This window comes from Salvia miltiorrhiza, unplaced genomic scaffold, assembly GCF_028751815.1.
Source record: "Salvia miltiorrhiza cultivar Shanhuang (shh) unplaced genomic scaffold, IMPLAD_Smil_shh original_scaffold_252, whole genome shotgun sequence".
In the NCBI taxonomy this organism is placed as follows: domain Eukaryota; kingdom Viridiplantae; phylum Streptophyta; class Magnoliopsida; order Lamiales; family Lamiaceae; genus Salvia; species Salvia miltiorrhiza.
The window spans coordinates 373163-392956 of record NW_026651510.1 but is presented as its reverse complement, the minus strand read 5'-3'; the positions used below and the strand labels follow the sequence as shown (position 1 = coordinate 392956).

The window sequence follows — 19794 nt, the reverse complement described above, 5'->3', positions numbered from 1 at the left end:
ATAACGTCTAAATTATCTAGTATTAATTTAAAATCTTAAATGAAAATGTCATTAATTTGTAGCTCAAATGACTTATATTATTAGTCGTCTAAGATTTAAAAATTAGTTCTATTTGTTCTGTTGTTTCTAATAAATATTCTATTTCATTGTTAGTTATCCATGCAGTGATCTTTTCATTGATACTTCCCCTTCTCAATCTAATAACCTCACTTCTTTTGAACACGGAGATTAAAAAATTTATTTTTTAGGTGGAAAGTAATGTGGTTCAAACTAATTAAGTATATTTTTTTATTCAAAATAGATAACGAGCTTATTTTAGTGGAATGTACCAAAAAGGAAAACGAGTTTATTAGAGTGGGACGAAGGGGGTAATTATTATGAAACAATTAAGATTAGGATATAGTATAATCGTAAAATATGTGTTCATTGAGATTTATAGATTAATTACTTAAGAGTGAACTAAAAAAATATCCACATGTAGTAATAAAGATAATAAAAAAAGTCATTAAAATAATAAAAAATAGTCACTTATATAATTCTACAATTTTTATCCTTATTATTATATTCTAAAAAATAGCATGAACTTAACCTCATGGTGAAATTTAAGATTATTGCAAAAATAACCCATATTTATCTCTATTGTTCCGTTTATAATACAAGTCAATTTTTTTTAACCAAATTAGGTTGATCATTTGATTGAGTGCTATACATCTAGACATCTGACCAACTGAGCTTTGATCATCCGACCTAATTTTGACTATTTGAGTTCGATGTATTTATATTTCTAATCTGAAAAGTGGTTTGAAAGTTTGATATGGGTTATAAATTGAATACTTGAAATAAGTACGAGCTAGTTTTGTAATAATGGTAAATTCAGGCTATTATTATAACAAATCACAAACACAAAGTTCCTTAGTCGCGAATTGACTTTATTTTGTCTATAATTTTGATCACTATTTTATAAGCAACAAAAATACCGCAATAAAACGGTGTAATTGAAGTATAAACAGTAAACAGAGTATCGTATCCACGAATACTGATAAACGAAATCACTCTAAATAATCATAATAAAAACTCTAACAATATTTAGGCAAAACACCAAAATGATGAATGAAATAAAACTAAACTCAATAATGCAAAATAGAGCAAAATAAAAATCAAATAAACAAATCAAGTATAAAAGACTGACCCTAGAGAAAATGTACTATTGTTAATCAAGCACATGCATTCAACCTATTGATTCAACAATCACTTTTAGTCTAGCCCTGATGAAAGATCGCTATAACTATAATATTCATAATCTTCTCTAATGAACAACTATGAAAGTAAATTAATAAACCCCTTATCACATTCAAGTCTCAAATGAATAAATTAATTCCAAATAGCACACAAAGAATAACTTTCTATAGCCCACCTATCACATTCATGTCTCAAGGCAAAACCATATCATGCATTCCTAATTTGGCTGGACATGCAATTATCACATTCAAGTCTCATACTAAACAGCTAGACATGCAAACTATTGGCCAGATGATTTACAAGAAATCAAGCACCAGTAATCATAAATCACAAGTTGGAGTGCAAATTGATATCAATACATCAAAAACATATATTCAATCAACTATGTACAAACCCTAGGTTCAGATAAAGAAACTAGTCAGACATCAGGAAATAAATTAAAAACATAATAATGAAGAAAGCAATAAAAGAATTGAAATTGATAAAACTCAGAATGAAATCATAATAGACAGTTTGAATATTAAAGTCTTGAATCTTGCAGGAAAATAAACCTAATCTATGAAAGCTATAAATTCTAAATGTAAAACTGAAAAATATGAAAAGAGGAAGAAAAAAGGTGTTTAATAGGTCAACGAAAGGACCTATATATAGGCACAGGGGAAAAATACAGTACGGAGTTAAGAAAATACAGAAAAATCGCACAAAATAAACACAACCGGGCTCGACGGTGGTCACTGCGTTCTTCACAAAATTCCTCCTTCCGCGAGCGACCTTCCTGGCGGTCACTGGGACCCTCGCCGCTGACGCTGTATTTCCGGCGATCCGCACGGCGGTCGCCAGCTGGATCGTCAGCTTCTTCACAGATTTTCTGTTGTCGGCGGCGATTCGTTGGTTCGCTCTGTTTCTCCATTTTTTGAGCTCTTCGAGGTCATTTTCTCGATTCTTGCACTCGGAACACTTGAAACCCAATTCTTGGATCTTCATCATCCATATTTAGTTTTCAAAACACTCAAACCTGTATCAAAATAACCAAAACTATACCGAAACATAATATCACAAAAGAATATACAACTCAAACCAAAAGACATCACAAATAGGCATAATCCTGACACTTTATGCACTAAAAGACAATATAAAATGAGTGTTTCATCAAAATCATTGACAAGTTCATCAAAATTATTGATATGTTCAAGGTTTCGCAATTTTGCAAAATACTTAATTTCTCAATTGAACCTAACCATTGATCTACCCATAATCTAACGGATGAGATCGAATCTTAGAGAAATTGTATGTAAATGTATTGAATTTTATGTAGAACACGTATGAATTCTTTGTGTAAATGTCTGAATTGCGAAAAATAAATTTTTTGGTACCTATGGAATTCGAACTCATGACCATGACTTCATCCAACAAAGTACTGAAAATGGTTTCTACTTTTTATTTTAAGAGGTATTTTCATTTTAGCCTTCTCCTATATATAGAGTTGGGTTTCGGTAGTACCGTGTCCTTGGTAGTATGTAATACCAAATATAGACAACACATTTTGTACATGTGGCGCGCTAATAACGCTGCATGTGGCATATGGCTTCCAAGGCAAAATACACGCAGTGGTAAAATAGGAATAAAAAATTCGTATATTAAAAAAAAATTATACTAAAATTTATTTAGTGCATATATATGTACACAAAAATACATATATATAATCACAAAAAATGCATATATATATCAAACATAAATATGCATAATTTCCACATAAAATGCATTGCATTGTTATGCAAAGTTATGCATATTTGCGTTTAATTATATGTATCATTCATGGGGTCAAGGGCGAGAGGTACCTGACCAGTCGCCTAATACAATGCATTTTTGTGTTCAATTATATGCACTAAATAAATTTCATATATTTAATTTTTTTTTTAATATCCAAAATTTTTATTCTCATTTTGCCCATGCATATAAGAAATAAGATGATAGAGAGATAAAAATAATACATTTTTTAAATAATCGTCATAGCATCCATACTAATTACTCCTTAATAATTTATAGTGATTTGTTTGTTTGTTAATTAAATTTGTATCATTTTATGTCATTTCTTTTATTAGTTATGTTTTAATGTTGAGTTTAAGTCAATCCTCTAGAAAAAATAAGACTATGAACCATTAATATTAACGAAAATTAATTTATATTTATAGAAGGTAAAACAATATTTAAAAAAAAAAAAAAAAGATGCAGAAGTGGCTCTTCTGTGTTGCCGCCAATATATATACATGTTATTGAATCAATGAAAAGAGAATAATTATTTATTACTAATGCCTAATTTTAAGTCCATTGACACTAATTCTATTTGGGCTCAAAAATATATTGTACGAACCGCTCAAATTGTTTTGACTCCTGAGGAGCTATTGCCCAGGAACCTTTTACAATTACTTTCGAACTTCATATTTCAACATGTTTAATCTTCTATCAACAAATCCTGAATCCGTACATAAATAGTTTGTTACCCAACTTACCCTAACTCTTTCAGAAGACTTATATGTACGAGTTGAGGGTTTCAATTGAAAATACACTAATGAAATTAAGTTCCCGTCTGGGGAAATGCTGTCTGAAAAACTTGAAAAAATCAACTTCGAGTTATACATGATATATAGATTCTTCAAGATAAGTTTGACATCGACAATGAAAGTTGTCACACCCACTTTAATTAATTTATAAACAAAAATTAATTGATCGTCAAGGTATTTTTATACTAGTTCAGATCTCGTATGCGTAACACAATCAACTTCGCTACCACACAACAAATTAATTCAAATCTGTATTTAATTTCAGTTGTGTTCGTAGCTTTCAATTGGTTGACTTTTGGCGTCAAATTGGACATGATAGCTTACTAATGTGAACGCAAATGGCGGTAAAGATATTCGCTCGACCTTATTCTAATGTATTAGCGTAAGAGATGACCTAAAACTGGATTAAGACAACATTAAAATTTCCAGCCAATGGCATCACACTGCTTAACTAACTTAATCACTATCTAATTGTCGCCACTTATCCAATTGAAGTCTCAATTAATATGCAGATTGTGGTTATTGTGTGATCTAATGATGGCGGCACGTGCCTTTATCTCATTTATATACTAAAATAATCCAAACCCACATCCAGCCACAGGCTTGCCAAGCCTCGTCCTCGCATCACGTTCAATTATTTTTTATTTTATTTTGTAGTTCATATTCATATCGTTTTGTAATTTCAGCTCCAGTTATTTTTGTTCGATTTGAATTTTATTTAAAATAAACTAGCTTAGTTATATTTGTAATTTTCATCAATTTCAGATTTTTGTCTATCTGTTCCGGTTCGGTACTGAACCGAATTTTTTATCAGCCGAAATTTTAGCACTTGAGATCACTGTACCAATTTTGGTGTTTCAATTTTGATTTTTTTTATTTCACTTTCTTCTTTTTGTCTTCAATTTTAATTTTGTATACCTTAGTTTACTTTTTATAATTATTAATTAAAAATGATTTCACATTGTATATAATTATTTTTATTATTTAATTTTATGTTTATTAGTTAATAATTCATTATTAGGATTGAAATTTTCATAATTAGAATATATAAGTTTTTAAATAGAATTTAAGTATGATTTACATTATTATAATGAATTTTATTTTCATAAAAAATATTACTGTTAACTTAATAGATATGATATTGGATATGTGGGATGCAACGGCAGGTTGCACAAAATGTAAGTGAAGCCTACCGAACCCCTAACGGCTAGCCCAAAAATTATTATTACAAATTAATTATTTAGATCATTGGAGAAATTCCTCTCAGTATTAGCAGTCCCCTTGTTTTGGGCCTCAAATCTTGTAAAGAGGGGGTTTTTATTAGTCTAAGCCCAAGCCCATTATTGTTTCAAGCATGGCAGTATCATCGTTGTGGACCACATTGTTGATTGCTATGAACTCATAAAATGGCTATGTTCAAATAATGAAGCCCAAAACAAACAAATCTGTAAATCAAACCCCTGAAAATTAGTTTAGTGAGGATCTTGAGATTAGGGCTGATAAATCGGTTCCGGTTATCCGGTTAAAACCGAAACCGAACCGAAAAAATCGGTTATCGGTTAACCGATAACCGGTTTTTACCGGTTCGGTTCGGTTATCGGTTAGCATATTTGCTGTTAATCGGTTAATCGGTTTAACCGGTCGGTTAACCGGTTAAACCGAATTAACCGGTTTAGTATTAAATTAATTAATTAAGTTTAGGAACTAAAGGTAAATTTGACTTCACTTTTTACAGCTGTACTCTTTCCAACTTCCAAGTAACATCTGGATTGAATCCGAAAGGCCTCCTCGATTGTTTCCTTTTCCACATTCCAAGATTGTCTCCTTTTCCAAATTCCAAGATTGTTTTCCTTTTCCAAATTCCAAATCAATTTAGTCTAGGACTTTGCTGAAATTAGTTCGACACCATCATCGCCGGATCTAGACCAACCACCATGATGGAGGAGCGCGAAGACGGTGGCTCGGTGCTCGCCGGTGTGCAGCGCCCGACCATCTGCCGCCGGTTGCGTCGCGTCCGAATCGCGCGGTCGGATTTGCAGAGGGCCGGCGATCTCTTCGTTCACCTGCTGCACCTCTGTTACAATCCCGCAAGGGCAGGCTTGGCCGCGGGCACGGGAGGCGACGGCGAGGTGGCGGCGAGACCGCGCGACATTCGTCCGGCGAGGCCGTGTAAAGTCCTGGCTTCGAGCGAACACGTCGCTGCTTCCTCCTCTGAAGCGCCTCTCTTCGACTCGAGCTTGGACACCAACGCAGCGAAGACGACCGGCGGGATCCGTCCGGCGAGGCCGCGTGAAGTCGTTCCGGCGGCGGTGGTGGGCTGACGGGAAAGGCAGCGGCTGCTGCTGCTAAAACTTTGGAAAAAACTTGCTAAATCTAGGGTTTTGTTGAAATTAACCGGTTAGCCGGTTAACCGATTAACCGGTCCGGTTTAACCGGACCGGTTAATCGGTTAACCGAACTGAAAATCGGTTCGGTTTTCGGTTATTATTTTGACTGTTATTCGGTTCCGGTTAACCGATAAACCGGTTCGGTTATAACCGAACCGGACCGATTACCAGCCCTACTTGAGATGATAATACTGCGTCTAATAAGATATTTCCTTTTTTTTTTTTTTCTCTTCCTGAAAATTAGTTACTAATATATTTTTCAAGGAAAAGTTAAAATAATATACTACTCTTACGGAATATTTTCAGCATCCGCCCCCACAATTAGGGATGTCAATGCAGCCCGAAACCCGTGGGCCGACCTGAATAACCCGACAAAATTAGAGGGTTAGGGTTGAAAAATCGCAACCCGAAAAAACCTCCAACCCGATTAGCCCGCACCCGACTAACCCGGAACCCGATAGGGCTAGCCCGAAAACCCGATGGGCTGGCCCGGTGGGCTGACGGAATTGTGACTGATGCATCCAGTTACAACTTCTGCTATGTTTAGATCTATGGTATTTGCTTAAATATATATATGTAGCCTCATTTAAAAAAGTGAAATTAATTAGTTAGAATATATATGTGTGTGTGTGCAATCTCATTAAAAAAAGTGAAATTAATTACGAATTTTTTGTAGAAATTGATTATTAGTATCTCATTAGTTAGAAATTAATTATTAGTATCTCATTTTAAAGTGATACCATTTTTTTTTCTGTCAATGATACGTGCATGGCAAATCCATTAATTATTAAGTAATAATCCAGATTGATTCTAGTGCATTGATACATGTTAAATTTTACTATCTCATTTTAATATAATTTTGTTTATGTAATCTTGAATATCTTATATTTTTGCATTTCATGCTTTGCTATATAATTTATATCTTTAATATCTATGTATATTTTATACATTATACATTAGATCATTAGGAATAATAAAATACAAATGATAATTTTATTTTTACGCCTTTAACCTTATTAGCCCGATGGGCTAGCCCGAAACCCGAAAGTTTAGGGTTAGGGTTGAAGATTTACAACCCGAAAAAATCTCCAACCCGATTAGCCCGCACCCGACTAACCCGGAACCCGATAGGGCTAGCCCGAAAACCCGGTGGACTGGCCCGATTGACATCCCTACCCACAATTAGTTCAAACATGTATCCCCTGCAGTAAATTAAACACAAATATCTTTAACACGCATATCCTAATATCCAAATCAAATACATTTGTGAATTATTTAATTAAACATGAATAGAAGGCGATTACATCAGAATTTCACATCATGGGAAAAAAAAAAAGACGGATTAAAATAGAAGTGAGTAACGAGGACGTGGTAGTGAGTCATCCTACTCTGTATGTATCCAACAACTTTTGTCTAATACTAAAAAACAATAGTCCCTTCTATGCTCAAGTCGCTCACGCGCCAATATCAACACATGTTCCCACTTCCCATTAAACCATCATCTTTCATTTATCGTAATCTCTCGTTCCAACTAGAGTTGAAAAAAATGAAGCCTAAAAAAAATCAAAGCCCGTCCAAATAGCCCATCGACCTAATCAGGTTTCGGGCTTTTCGACCCGTCCATTTATTTATTATATTTTATTAATTTATATATATATAAATCCCTAAAATACTAAAATACTAGATTAGTGTGTTCTACGTTTATTTATATATACATAAAAATTTGAAAAAGTATAAATCATAATTGATATATTTTTTCAAAAAAACGGCAGAAGAAAAATAAGAAAAGTGAAAAAGTAATTGATTTAGCAATGTACTGAAAATCAAGAAAATCAAAACTGATACACAGAACTGTGTATATTTAGCTATGTACTAGAAATTAATTTGTTCGTGATAATTGAGAATATGGAGTCCAAGACTTTCAGTGCATGAATTTGTGATGCTTTGATTGTGTTAGTTTTTTTCCTTTTTTTTCTTCATCTTACAGTTAAATGTTAAAATTGTGTTATTGATGTGGCTATCTAACAAATCACGCAACATATGATCATTTATATTTGTGAATTAATGATCTAATTTTATGTTAGTCGATTTAATTTATTTTATTTTAAAAAAAAATTATAACAAAAAAAATAAAATTTTTTAAAAAAAATATTGGACGGGTTTGGCCTGACCGCCCGATGGCCCAAGAGGGGCTGGGTTGGGCTTGCTAATTGCAGCCCGGTCAGATTTTGGGCCGGCCCAACCCGACCCAATATTATCCAAAAGCCCGATGGGCCCGGCCCGGGCTGTCCTGCCCGACCCATTTGATAACTCTAGTTCCAACTATCCCGAAGCATTAAAAAGTCAGATTTTTAGAATTATAAATGTATGATTAATAATTTTTTATTTTCTCTTTTAATTAATTGTCTCTCTTCTTTCTCCCTATCTCTCCTCACCGATTTCTCTCTTTTGTTGCCACTGTCTCCACTTCTCTAGCAGAAATCGTTGACGTCACATTGACTCTTCTTGTCGTTGCGGTCATACCCTCATCTCTTTATCTCTCGCTTGAAAGCCCTAGATCCCCAAAAACAATCGTCGTCGGCCTCTCTCTCTCAACGCCATCGCTCTCTCACTCAGACTGCACATCCGCCTCCGCCGCGGTCGCTTCCCGCTCGGATCCGCCTCAGATCCAGGGTTCAGCACCGAAGAATCGATGGTAGTGGTGTTCTGCAGCGGCTCGTAGGAGAGGAGGCATGGTAGCTGTTGATTGAGAGAAGACAACGTCGTCGTTTCCAAGCCATAGTTATTCATCTCATTTCATTATTGTCCCAAGTGGGGCCTGATCCCGAGAAAAGGTTTTTAATGTTCTCGGAAATTTAAGCCAAGTACAAATTCTTCCAATTTGTGACCTAATCATGATTTGATTTCTAGATTGAGTTGGTGTTTACGTGAGGGTCGTTGACTTTCTCGACATAAGCCAAAAGCACTCCCTCTAATAAAAGCCTTCACGGTCGGTTGTCAAGGACAATAGCAGAACTCTTCTCCTAACTTCCCTCAAAACAAAAATCGAACAACTGAAATTTCAGTTATTTCAACTACATTAAATGATCTTTCAAATTGGTCAAAGAAATGAAATTAAAAAGTGAGGCGGGTCAACTGTTTTAATTCAAATTTAATCTCTATCGAATTTTAATCCAATATTATGGGAAGTGGAAGTAGACTATGGTATGCCTATGTCAATAATAGGTCCTTTTAGGGCTCAATGCTTCTTAGTTTAATTTCATGTACTGAGGTGTCCCAGTATATGGTTGGTCAAAATAGTTTTCTGGCATAGGGTATCACTTGCCTTTTAACACAAGTAAGAATAGATTTAATTATATAATGGATGTGCACGTGACAAGTGAGAATGGGGGCACATGCATGCCATTGATAATTTATAACTGGTAGACATATAATGTAGTGACATCTTGATCAAGGAACGATAAAAGTGAATATCCATGGATTCAACATCTTAACCAGATTGCCTTTTATTACTGATATTTCTTGTTTAATATTTTCAGTTTGTTTAGCTTATTCGAGTCAAGTTGAGTTTAGTCCCTTCAGATTTTCAAGGAGTTTCTCGTGAGTAGGCGAAATTAATTCCACCCCACTATTTTCTATTTCTATTTTGTGACATCGATTCATGACTACACCAACTCCCTTTCGGATCGACCTTAGCTTATCACTGGCACTATGCCTATCTTGGGCAATGAGAATATAATTTTTTTTGCATGAAGTCGAAATGACAACTTCGTCATTCATTAACCACCGAATTCTCCGGATACAAATATCAATGATCTAGGTTGGTTTAAAGCAAATTAAAGTTTACAAACTGAGTCATTTTGTAATAATGTGGACTCATTAGTGAATGCAGTTACAAGTTCATTTGAAAAACTCTCTCCAACTATACTTAATAATGTGTTCTCAAGCCTACAAGGTTGCATGGTGGAGATTTTGAAGGTAAATGAACATAATAGTTACAAAATCTCACATGAAGAAATGAGCATTAATTAGACATAATGAATTTTCATTTAATCTGGAAGTTCCACACCAGTTTGTAAAGGAATGCATTTCCTACCTTATGGAGAATGAAATTGTAAAAAGTATGGATCATCTAATGAATGAGCTCAGTATAACTAAGCATTCATTATATGGAATTGAATACCAAATGAATTATTAAGGTATTCAACAACCACGAATAGTGTAGGTTTCTACATGACATTTTTGTCTCAGGCAAAGATATATTTTGTAAAGAATGTAAGTGAATGCAGATATGCCTTTTGTACTTGGAACAAATTAAGAAATGAAGAACAGTTTGTTGTTTTAACCATATATGCACACTGTCACACAGTAAACACACACACAAGGACAACTTGGGCACATACCAAGCTATGCAGCCACACATAGTATATACCAATACATGCAGCCACACTGAGGCATATACATACCAACAAATGTAGCCACATAGCACACAAGGTACACACTAACCTATGTAGCCACACATGGTACACATCAACACATGCAACCACACATGGCCAACAAACACAACAGCATCCGCACATAGCCTATAACAACAAATACAACCACAAAGAGGCAACATCTCACACATTGAAGATAATCATATATGTGAAAAATAACCAAACATATAATGAGCACAAAACTATATCATCTCAAAATCAATTATTCATCACCCAAAGAACCCAAACATGCATTCCACAGTAACATAAAAAGACAGTAAAAGGGAAAATCTCACCCAAAACAAAGACAAAAGCAAAATCTTCATCATAACTATAACAATCGGGGATTCATCCATCAAGCCCGGACAAACAGGATCTACCTCTAATATGTGACTACCAACCATATCATTCCATTTTCCTCACATAGAAATGAAGAAGGTAAGAAGTTAGACATAAAATTCACAAGAGAATGAGATGACGAAATACACTAAGAATCAATGCTCCTCAGAGTGCGTACGAGGCGTCGAAAGATTGGAGTCCAAGCAGATGGTGAATCTCAGCCTCCTTCCTACTCACACCTAGCTTCAATCTCATCTACACCGATTGACGCATCATCTGTGTAACGACCGGGCTCCAAACTTGACGGCTGTCCCCATAGACCAACACAAGTCTTTTTTAGTGTGTTTTGTCTTTACTCACATGCAACCTGAGAATCTTTCCACGGGGTCACCCATCATGAAATTGCTCCACGCCAAACATGCTTAACCTTCGAGTTTCTTTCACGTAGTCACTAGAAAAGAAGATGCATCTTGTTAGTATGAGTAGCATCAATGAAATAGGTACTTCACATAATTAGGGCATAGAATGCTTTGTTTTATAACTTAGGGCATTTTTACTATCAAACTTAAGGATGTGGGCATTTTTGCCTATTAACACTTCTTGGAATCTCTCTCTTTTTGGTTGTTCTGATTCGTTCATGTACCCCTCCGCTTCGAAGGCTTAATAAGAATCGCTCTTTTCCATGCCTTGTGCACTGACGATCACTCCTTACTTCTACTCTGGGCATTACATGCCTACAGCTTCAGCTTGGTTCGTCCCCGAACCACACCAAACCGTGAGAGGTTCAGCTCTGATACTACCTCGAGTTTCAACCTTTCAAATTCTCTTATCTAGGTCTTTTGTTGAGTTATCATTGAAGCTAGTTGTCCTTTGCCTTTTCTGCTAAGTGCATCTGCCACCATATTAGCCTTTCTTGGGTGATATTGTATGGTGCAGTCATAATCTTTCACGAGTTCTAACCATCTTCGATGAGCCCATGTCTGTGCTCATTTTTCTTGTCTTTCTAGGTCTAGATAGAGTATTTTTCCCTTTGTTTTGTTAGAGTCAATCACCTGGGTGGACAGGGCAGGCCCAATTTTTGGGCAAATGGTGCTTTTAAGGCATAATGCTGTTGCATTCTGCGAAAGATGACGGATTAGCAACCTTGGAGTATGAACTGCATATATTGATTTCGTGTTTGTGTTGAAAGATCTTTCCTTTCCATTTATTTTTTTTCATTTTTGGTGTTTGTGGCTGTATTTATTAACTTGTACTTAGGATTTTATAGAGGTGGACTTTGGCTTTGGTGGAAAGTTGAAAAAGTTAAGCCTAAAAAATTAGAGGCAAAAATTGAAAAGTTGCTAATTTTGTAATCTGCCACCAACTTTTTAATGAATACAGTTTTCTATGTTAATGCGGTCAAATGTTCATTTTCGAATATTTTTATATTTTTTTCATGCAATATTCAGGTATTTCACCAACTCTGAAAGGAATAGTACAACCTTTTCCTATTTAATTAATGCAGAAATTATTTAATTAATCATAATAAAATTAATTATAATAATGTTAACTAAAAGTCAATTTATAAATATTAAAAATAAAATAAAATAATAATAAAATATAAGCAAATAATCATCTAATCCATCCGTCCCACTCCAAATGTCTCCTTTCTTTTGGGCACGGAGATTAAGAAATGTGTATAAAGTAAATAAAGTGGGTATAAAGTAGATAAAGTGGGTTGGTAGAAATTGTTTAAATATTAAGTATAGAGAGAAAGTGTATTGCCAAAAAAGGAAATGAGACTTTTGGAGTGAGACAACACAAAATAGAAAATAAGACATTTGGGGTGAAACGGAGGGAATAATAACTTATTTATTTTAGGGCAAATAGCGTCAAAATCCCTATACTTTCCCCGTTTTCGCATATTTCCCCTGACTTTAAAAATTCGCGATAGAATCTTTGACTTTAAATCCCGTTCGCGTTTCTCCCTAAAAAATGACCGGCGAATTATAGAATGCTGACATGGAGTCCGAAAATCCACGTAGGATTAAATTTCGGCGTATTAAGCGACGTAGTTTTACTTAATAACGTAAAACGTCGTCGTTTCCGGATCAGAATTTTCAGAACCGCCCTCACCGCCGGCGCCGGTGCCGTCTGCGACCTCAAAATTCTCATCATCTCTTTAAAGAAACACGGCTTCAATTTCTCCAAAAAATTCGAACTCGTCACTTCTATGGCATTTACAGTACAATTAGGGCATCAGTCTTGGCTGAAATTTCTAATTTGCTGTTCAAAATCCACAGAATTGATTGAAAAAACTGAGGGTTTTTTTCTTCAACGATCTGCTTGTTCTCCGCCGTGGGGGACCAAGTCAGCCGTCGTCGAAACATTTCATCACATAAGAATCATCGATTTGGCAGCGCCGGCCTCCGCCATGCACTGCTGATATATTCTTACCGTCTTCGTCGCCAACGAGCTCCTCCAATTTGCTCAGGGCCTCGAGATTCTCCGATCTGCTCCGCCGGCTGCCCGCAGTGCGGATGAGCTTGATGACGGCGGAGCGGTGGAGGGGGGACTTGGGAGTCGGGATCCTATCGATCTCGCTCTTCACATTGGCGACGCACCACGTCTGAATAAGCCACCGGAGCATGTGGTTGGGAGTCAAACCGGCGGATTTGGACAGCGGCAGCTTAGTAACCGGGAAAACGACGACGTTTTTGGCTGATTTACGTGACTAAGCAAACTTAGTTAGATGACTCAGCAAAATAATGCCACACAAATGACACGTCATTGTAGTTACTCGCCGGAAACTTTATTAAGGAAAAATTACGAAATTAATCAACGGTTAAGGATTCTATCGCGAATTTTTAAAGTCAGGAGAAATATGCGAAAACGGGGAAAGTATAGGGATTTTGACGCTATTTGCCATTTATTTTATTACCAAACACATCTAGTTCCTTAAATTTCGTGTCAAAAAGAACTTTATCATGTTGGCTAAGATGGAGGGAGTATGATCTTGCAACAGCTCCATATATTTCCTAGAGAACAAAAAAAAAAAAAAAAGAGAAAATACATGAAGACACGCGCTGCCTTGAGAGTTGGCTTCGAAAATGTAATTGATCTTTTCCCCATTTTAGTTTGTCGGAGACAGATTTAAGCCGTTGTTTTTCCCGCCCTATAAAACCGGTGTGCTTGCGATGTCTGACTGCGCATCAGATCAAATCGTCGTTTAGTAATAAAGGCAAACGGAAAGAATCTAGAGATTTTCGCGTCCAGATTTTTTTCGTATATATCTCCTGAATATTTGAATTGAATCTTTTCATTAGAGGATACATATTTGAATCTTTTTCTTAAGGTATGTTTTTTGTTGGAAGGCAACCCATTAAGGGAGAAACACAGTTGAACAAATGGATGACGATCTGTTGAATTTATTAGCGCAGTTGAATATGATGTGTGAATTTAAGGAAGAAACTCCAGTCCTTGTGTTGGACGACCTGAACACAGATGGGATTCAAATGGATTTGCCTTCTGCCAATTATGGGTATTTTTTTTTTTTTAATTTTTTATATTTATGAATTGAGTTTCTTCTTTTTGTAAATTTCAACCTTGTAATTGGATGTTTGAATTTAAGGTGCAAGCATTACAGAAGGAGATGCAAGATCAGAGCTCCTTGTTGTGATGAGATTTTTGATTGCAGACATTGCCATAATGAAGCTAAGGTCTCTCTCTCTCTCTCTCTCTCTCTCTCTCTCTCTCTCTCTCTCTCTCTCTCTCTCTCTCTCATATTCTTGCAATAATTCTGGTATTGTTTGCAGAATGACCTCGAAATCAATCCGATTGATCGGCACGATATTCCCCGCCACGAAGTGAAAAGGGTAATTAATAAATCTTTTAGTATATAGTTTGATTTTGGAATGCAATCAATTGTTGATGGACAACTTGGACTTATTAATTTGCGCAGGTTATATGCTCCATTTGTGACACGGAACAAAATGTAAGCACACTAATTTTGTTCGAATATAATGATTAACTAAAATTGGTTACGTTGTTGGTTTATTAAATTTGTGTTGCCTGAATAAAATCTCAGGTTCAACAAAATTGTATAAATTGTGGAGTTTGCATGGGGAATTATTTTTGCGACAAATGCAATTTCTTTGATGACGATGTAAGAACATCTTCCCCCCTCTTTCCCACAATCTTTTATTCGATGCTTTAATTTACCTTGTTTCTTTAACATGAATTTAGGTGTCGAAGAAGCAATACCACTGTGACGATTGTGGAATATGCAGGTGAAATTCTCTAAATACCAAATTGTTTTTTATTAATTAATCATCGGTCTAAACACTTGCAATAATTTGCAAACCATACAATACATTTTCTGAATCATTTTTTCATTGCAGAACTGGTGGGGTGGAGAAATTTTTCCATTGCAGCAAATGTGGTATGAAAAATACATCCTAACTAATTAAATTGGTTGTAAAAAGCTTCATCCATTGGCTTCCTGCACAGGATGCTGCTATGCGTTATCCATTAAGGATACACATCGTTGTGTAGAGAGAGCGATGCATCATAATTGTGCAGTTTGCTTCGAGGTAACAACATATCTACATTTAATTAGTTGGAGAAGCCAAACAATTAAAAATTTTGCATTTTCTTACAACATGTTTTGGTGCAGTATTTATTCGATTCCACCAAGAACATCACTGTTCTACCATGTGGACATACCATACATTTGGAATGTGTTCATGAGATGAAGCAACACTACAGGTCACCTATCCCAATCACTACCATAATTTGAATCCTTGCAATTTAATTACAATATTTAACAACTGAAAATTGTTTATATACCCAAACACATTTCAACCATTCCCTAGCCGATTCACTTGTAGTGTTTGTGGTGTTCAGATACTCGTGTCCCGTCTGCTCCAAGTCCATCGGTGACATGTCAAACGTATGGCAAAAGCTCGACGAAGAGGTGTGTGTATGTGTGCATATACACCATCTTTTCTATTACATATATATTAATCTTCTAGTTATTTGACTAACTGTATCTGATTTCCAACAGATTGCTTCAACTCCAATGCCGGAGATGTACAAAAATAAAATGGTAAGAAGAGCATTGATGTGTCATACTACTATATTTATTTAAGACAAGTATCTTAGCATACATGAATTGATATAGGTTTGGATACTATGCAATGACTGTGAGGAAACATGTGAGGTGCAGTTCCACATTATAGCATACAAATGCTCGGGTTGCAATTCTTACAATACTCGACGAATTCAAGGTGCCCCCGCCTCCTGCTGATAAAACGACGTCGCTTTGAGACTGAGTAATCTTTGGAGGGGAGGAGACTGCATCAACTCAAAAGCTCATAGGAAAAATGAGATTGTTTTTAGGTTTTTTACTTTAGTATATATATTTGGTTTATTAGAGCTCCCAGTTTCTCCTGCCCCAATCACTCAACATCTGTTACTTTTTCTTATAATGTTGACAGCATTTTTACACCTTTCAATGCAAAGTTTCCATATTTATAACAAGCAAATAGTGGTATAAAGTAGGGCACTGGAATACAGAATATATTCTCTACCAAAAGGAACGGAATTTATCTAATGCTTTTCATTTATGTTTAATGCTTTTACAACTGTCAAAGGAGAAGTTGAAATTTGAAACCTGAAACCAAGAATCAGATCTGGCCACATTTGGAGATTCACTTGTTTAAGTTGGAACCTCAATATCAGTTTCTTGATTTTGTACTAGGATGTTTCAAGATTGATCCCACTTCTCATCTCTGCAATAAAAATCCACCTCCCCCCCCCCCCCCCAAAAAAAAAAAAGAAAAGAAAAAGAAAAAGTGTACCTAATTTTCTCTCACTTAATCCCACGATGATGCTTTGGATTGTATTATAACTCGAGCTCCTGAAGCAAGCCTGTAAAAGAAAAAGTGATAGAGAAAACATTTTAACTCTCAGTTTAAATGGGAACGAAACTCTGAACTAGGTAGCTGCCAGTTTAGGGGAAATGAAACTCAACTTTCTTCGATTCTGATCACGTTCTCTGCAGAACATGGCTCTGTCGTCCTCCTGCTCCGGCTTGAGGCGTCAGGGTCAGTGATTCGCGAGCTTTCCCCAATCTCAGATGAACGTCGTCTCTCAGATTTAGGGGATCTCAGTAGTTCACATCTTAGCTGCTTAGTGAGAGAAGCCTTGATTGACAATGGGACACATTTTGAATTTGTGGAACTTCCTTCTTCCTTACAATTGATAGAATCAATGTGCTGAGTGCTTCTGAATGCCACATTATTTTTGTTAACTCCCAACTGATTTTAATTGATTAGCAGCAAAATTTCAAGAAAAAACAATAACTGATGATACCTATCAGCGTTGTAAGAAGAAGATCGTTTAAGAGTGGGTGCAACTTCTTCGAGCAAACTCTTCTCAGCCAAACTCCCACTAAAGCACTTCTTATCTGCAACCCTCTTTCCCATCGCACGAGGATTCTCAGGCAGGTGATCGATCTCTCCCAACGTTAGTGAAGTCGAGAATGGGGACTTAAAATTGGAGCTAGAAAACCTTGGCACAAAGCTGTGATCTTTCTCTTGCACATAGCCGCAGGAGATTAGCTGTGTTATCATGTTAATAATCTTGAGCTTTGTTCTTGATGGGAATCGGTACCCTTCTTCTTCGAGTATCCTAAAGCTGTTCATCTTCCTCACATCAGCTCTAATGAGAGATTCCAACGTATCCGCCCCACCACCACTTGATGCTGCAGCACCGGCAGCAGAGGGAGGTGGCAGAACAGAGTTCCCGGATCTCTCTGCATCCTCGGAGACTTGAGTTTGATGAGGTTCCAACGAGCCATCATCAGTTGAAACACCTGTCTCAATGACTGCGCAGGCTTGTGAATCTGTCTGAGTGGAAGCATTAGCAATGCCCTCACTCTTGTACTCTGTCAGGCATAAAGGACCGTTCCAAGACGAAATCTTCCCCACACCCGATTCTGGGGATGCAGCGGACGCACAAGGGGGCTGCAGTCGAGGTGACAGCTCATCATCCTGCGAACTCTTTGTAGTTCCGCCATTCAAGCTAGACGAAGAAGACGATTCCTCCTGGTTCTGGGGGCAGGGCGTAAAAGTCGGAGCAGGACTAAAGCGACCTAAGAAACAAGATTCGTCAATTTTGCAGAAACTAAGCACATCTACCTATTCAATCCCTTCAAGAACTGCACATTCATCTCAAAAGTTGGAGGTTTATGCTCACCAACTCAAATAAAAATGACAATTAGATTGAAACAAGATTCATCAAAGCTGCATATTCATCAAACAAGCTGAAAATTATGATAAAGAACTCGAATGAAAATGACCTAAAGCAATCTAAGAAACAAGATTCATCAATCCAATCCAATCCAAACAGCAACTTATTAAAGAGAAACAACAATTAGATTACCGGGATCCGAATCTTCAAAGATCTCCGAACCCTTGAGAATGTACTCATTGCCATGAGCGGGATGAATTACATCATCATCACAAAGATCATGCCATACATACCCATTTTTGTAACTCCTGCAGCCACAAAAATTGTGGTAATTTGAATATATTGGATTTCAAACTCAGAAATGAAATAAAAGGTTTACGTAGATAACTAAGTTCACCTTTTGCAAGACCAAGAATACAACGAGCCGATGCCTCTGCCTCTCAAAACATTAAGCCTTTCAATCACGTCTTCAAAACAGAGCATTAAAAGGAGAAAAAAAAAAAATCAAAATCAAGCTGCAGCTACATTTGTAATTAACAAATGATTTCCAAAATTCACATTACTACCTCTCAAGTAAAGATCATCACTGGACAGAGGGACTTCCATGAAGTGCGGATGCTCAAGCTGGCGATTCCGGCATAGATAGTAAACAACCGGAACTTTCCCAGTATGATGCGGCGGCGGCGGAGGAGGAGGAGGCGGAGAGTTATAATGTTGATTATATCGATATTTGGGAGATTTCTCAGTCCAAACTTTTGCTCTATCCGGACTCAACTGCCTATATTTCTTCATTCTCCCATCCATTACTCCAACCCTCGAAATCCCAATCAAATCCAAATATCATCAAGCATCAACAAGAAGCCAAAACCAACTAAATCCTCGATATCTTTTCATCGCCAGAGCTCAAGTATCACGCAACAGATCCACGACCACGCAACCAAGCATCAAAACTAGCTCAAGCTTTGAGAAGCCGCAATAAATGTAAATATATCCGGCACATGTTCGATGAAATGACAGAGAGATTGATGAGAGTGACGGGATGGGGGAGTGAGTGCCTGAATTTGAGGGGAAGGAGCATCAATCTTTATGGTGATTCCACTTGGGCTCTTTTTTCTTTTCTTGCTTTTGTGGATTCGATTTTTGGCCTTTTTATGAATTTGGGAGTGGAGTGATACAGTGTGGTTTGTATGGTAGTGGGGTTATGCTATTGTTGATTCAGTTGAGAGTTTTTGTGGACCCAAGATTTTGTTTCGGGACTTATTATGTTTGTTGATTTAGAATGTTTAGTTTGCGGTGAAACATTTGGAACAATTTACTTGGTTTACATTTATGGGTTAATCTCATTTTTTTGCCCATACCTTTCTTTTTTCTACCTAACTTTATTTTATGTACAGCATCATAACAGATTGTGTAAACATAAAAATAAGATTGCCGTTATCTTTGTCAAAGCCTTACATTAGTCTGTATCTATACCTATTATACAATACTCTAGTTTTACAAAATGGAGTACAATTTATTTATTACTCTCATCCCATCAAAATATGTACTTCGTCGTCCCAT

The 19794-nt window shown here is 36.4% G+C and overlaps 2 protein-coding genes across 6 annotated transcripts; one reads left to right on the top strand and one right to left on the bottom strand.

The window, feature by feature from the left end:
- The first annotated feature begins 14125 nt into the window (after positions 1 to 14125).
- On the top strand, positions 14126 to 16521 carry LOC131003677 (E3 ubiquitin-protein ligase RZFP34-like). Of its 4 annotated transcripts, none has more exons than XM_057930226.1 (13): positions 14126 to 14335; positions 14416 to 14521; positions 14612 to 14699; positions 14796 to 14855; positions 14942 to 14974; positions 15068 to 15145; positions 15226 to 15269; positions 15381 to 15421; positions 15490 to 15572; positions 15656 to 15747; positions 15886 to 15955; positions 16046 to 16087; positions 16163 to 16521. In XM_057930226.1, the coding sequence occupies exons 2-13, from the start codon at positions 14427 to 14429 to the stop codon at positions 16286 to 16288; spliced, it is 852 nt and encodes a 283-aa protein (XP_057786209.1). In that variant the 5' UTR covers positions 14126 to 14335; positions 14416 to 14426; the 3' UTR covers positions 16289 to 16521. The 4 variants fall into 4 exon arrangements, with proteins under 4 accessions (XP_057786209.1, XP_057786207.1, XP_057786208.1 ...); XM_057930224.1 differs by having other exon boundaries at positions 14150 to 14265; positions 14355 to 14521; XM_057930225.1 differs by having other exon boundaries at positions 14165 to 14335; positions 14421 to 14521.
- A 41-nt stretch (positions 16522 to 16562) lies between these two features.
- Positions 16563 to 19519, bottom strand: LOC131003675 (protein SOSEKI 3-like). Of its 2 annotated transcripts, none has more exons than XM_057930220.1 (6): positions 18801 to 19519; positions 18632 to 18701; positions 18427 to 18542; positions 17356 to 18136; positions 17015 to 17268; positions 16563 to 16911 (listed from the first exon to the last, which is right to left on the bottom strand). In XM_057930220.1, the coding sequence occupies exons 1-6, from the start codon at positions 19036 to 19038 to the stop codon at positions 16886 to 16888; spliced, it is 1485 nt and encodes a 494-aa protein (XP_057786203.1). In that variant the 5' UTR covers positions 19039 to 19519; the 3' UTR covers positions 16563 to 16885. The 2 variants fall into 2 exon arrangements, with proteins under 2 accessions (XP_057786203.1, XP_057786204.1); XM_057930221.1 differs by having other exon boundaries at positions 17015 to 17265; positions 18801 to 19493.
- Between the last annotated feature and the right edge of the window lie 275 nt (positions 19520 to 19794).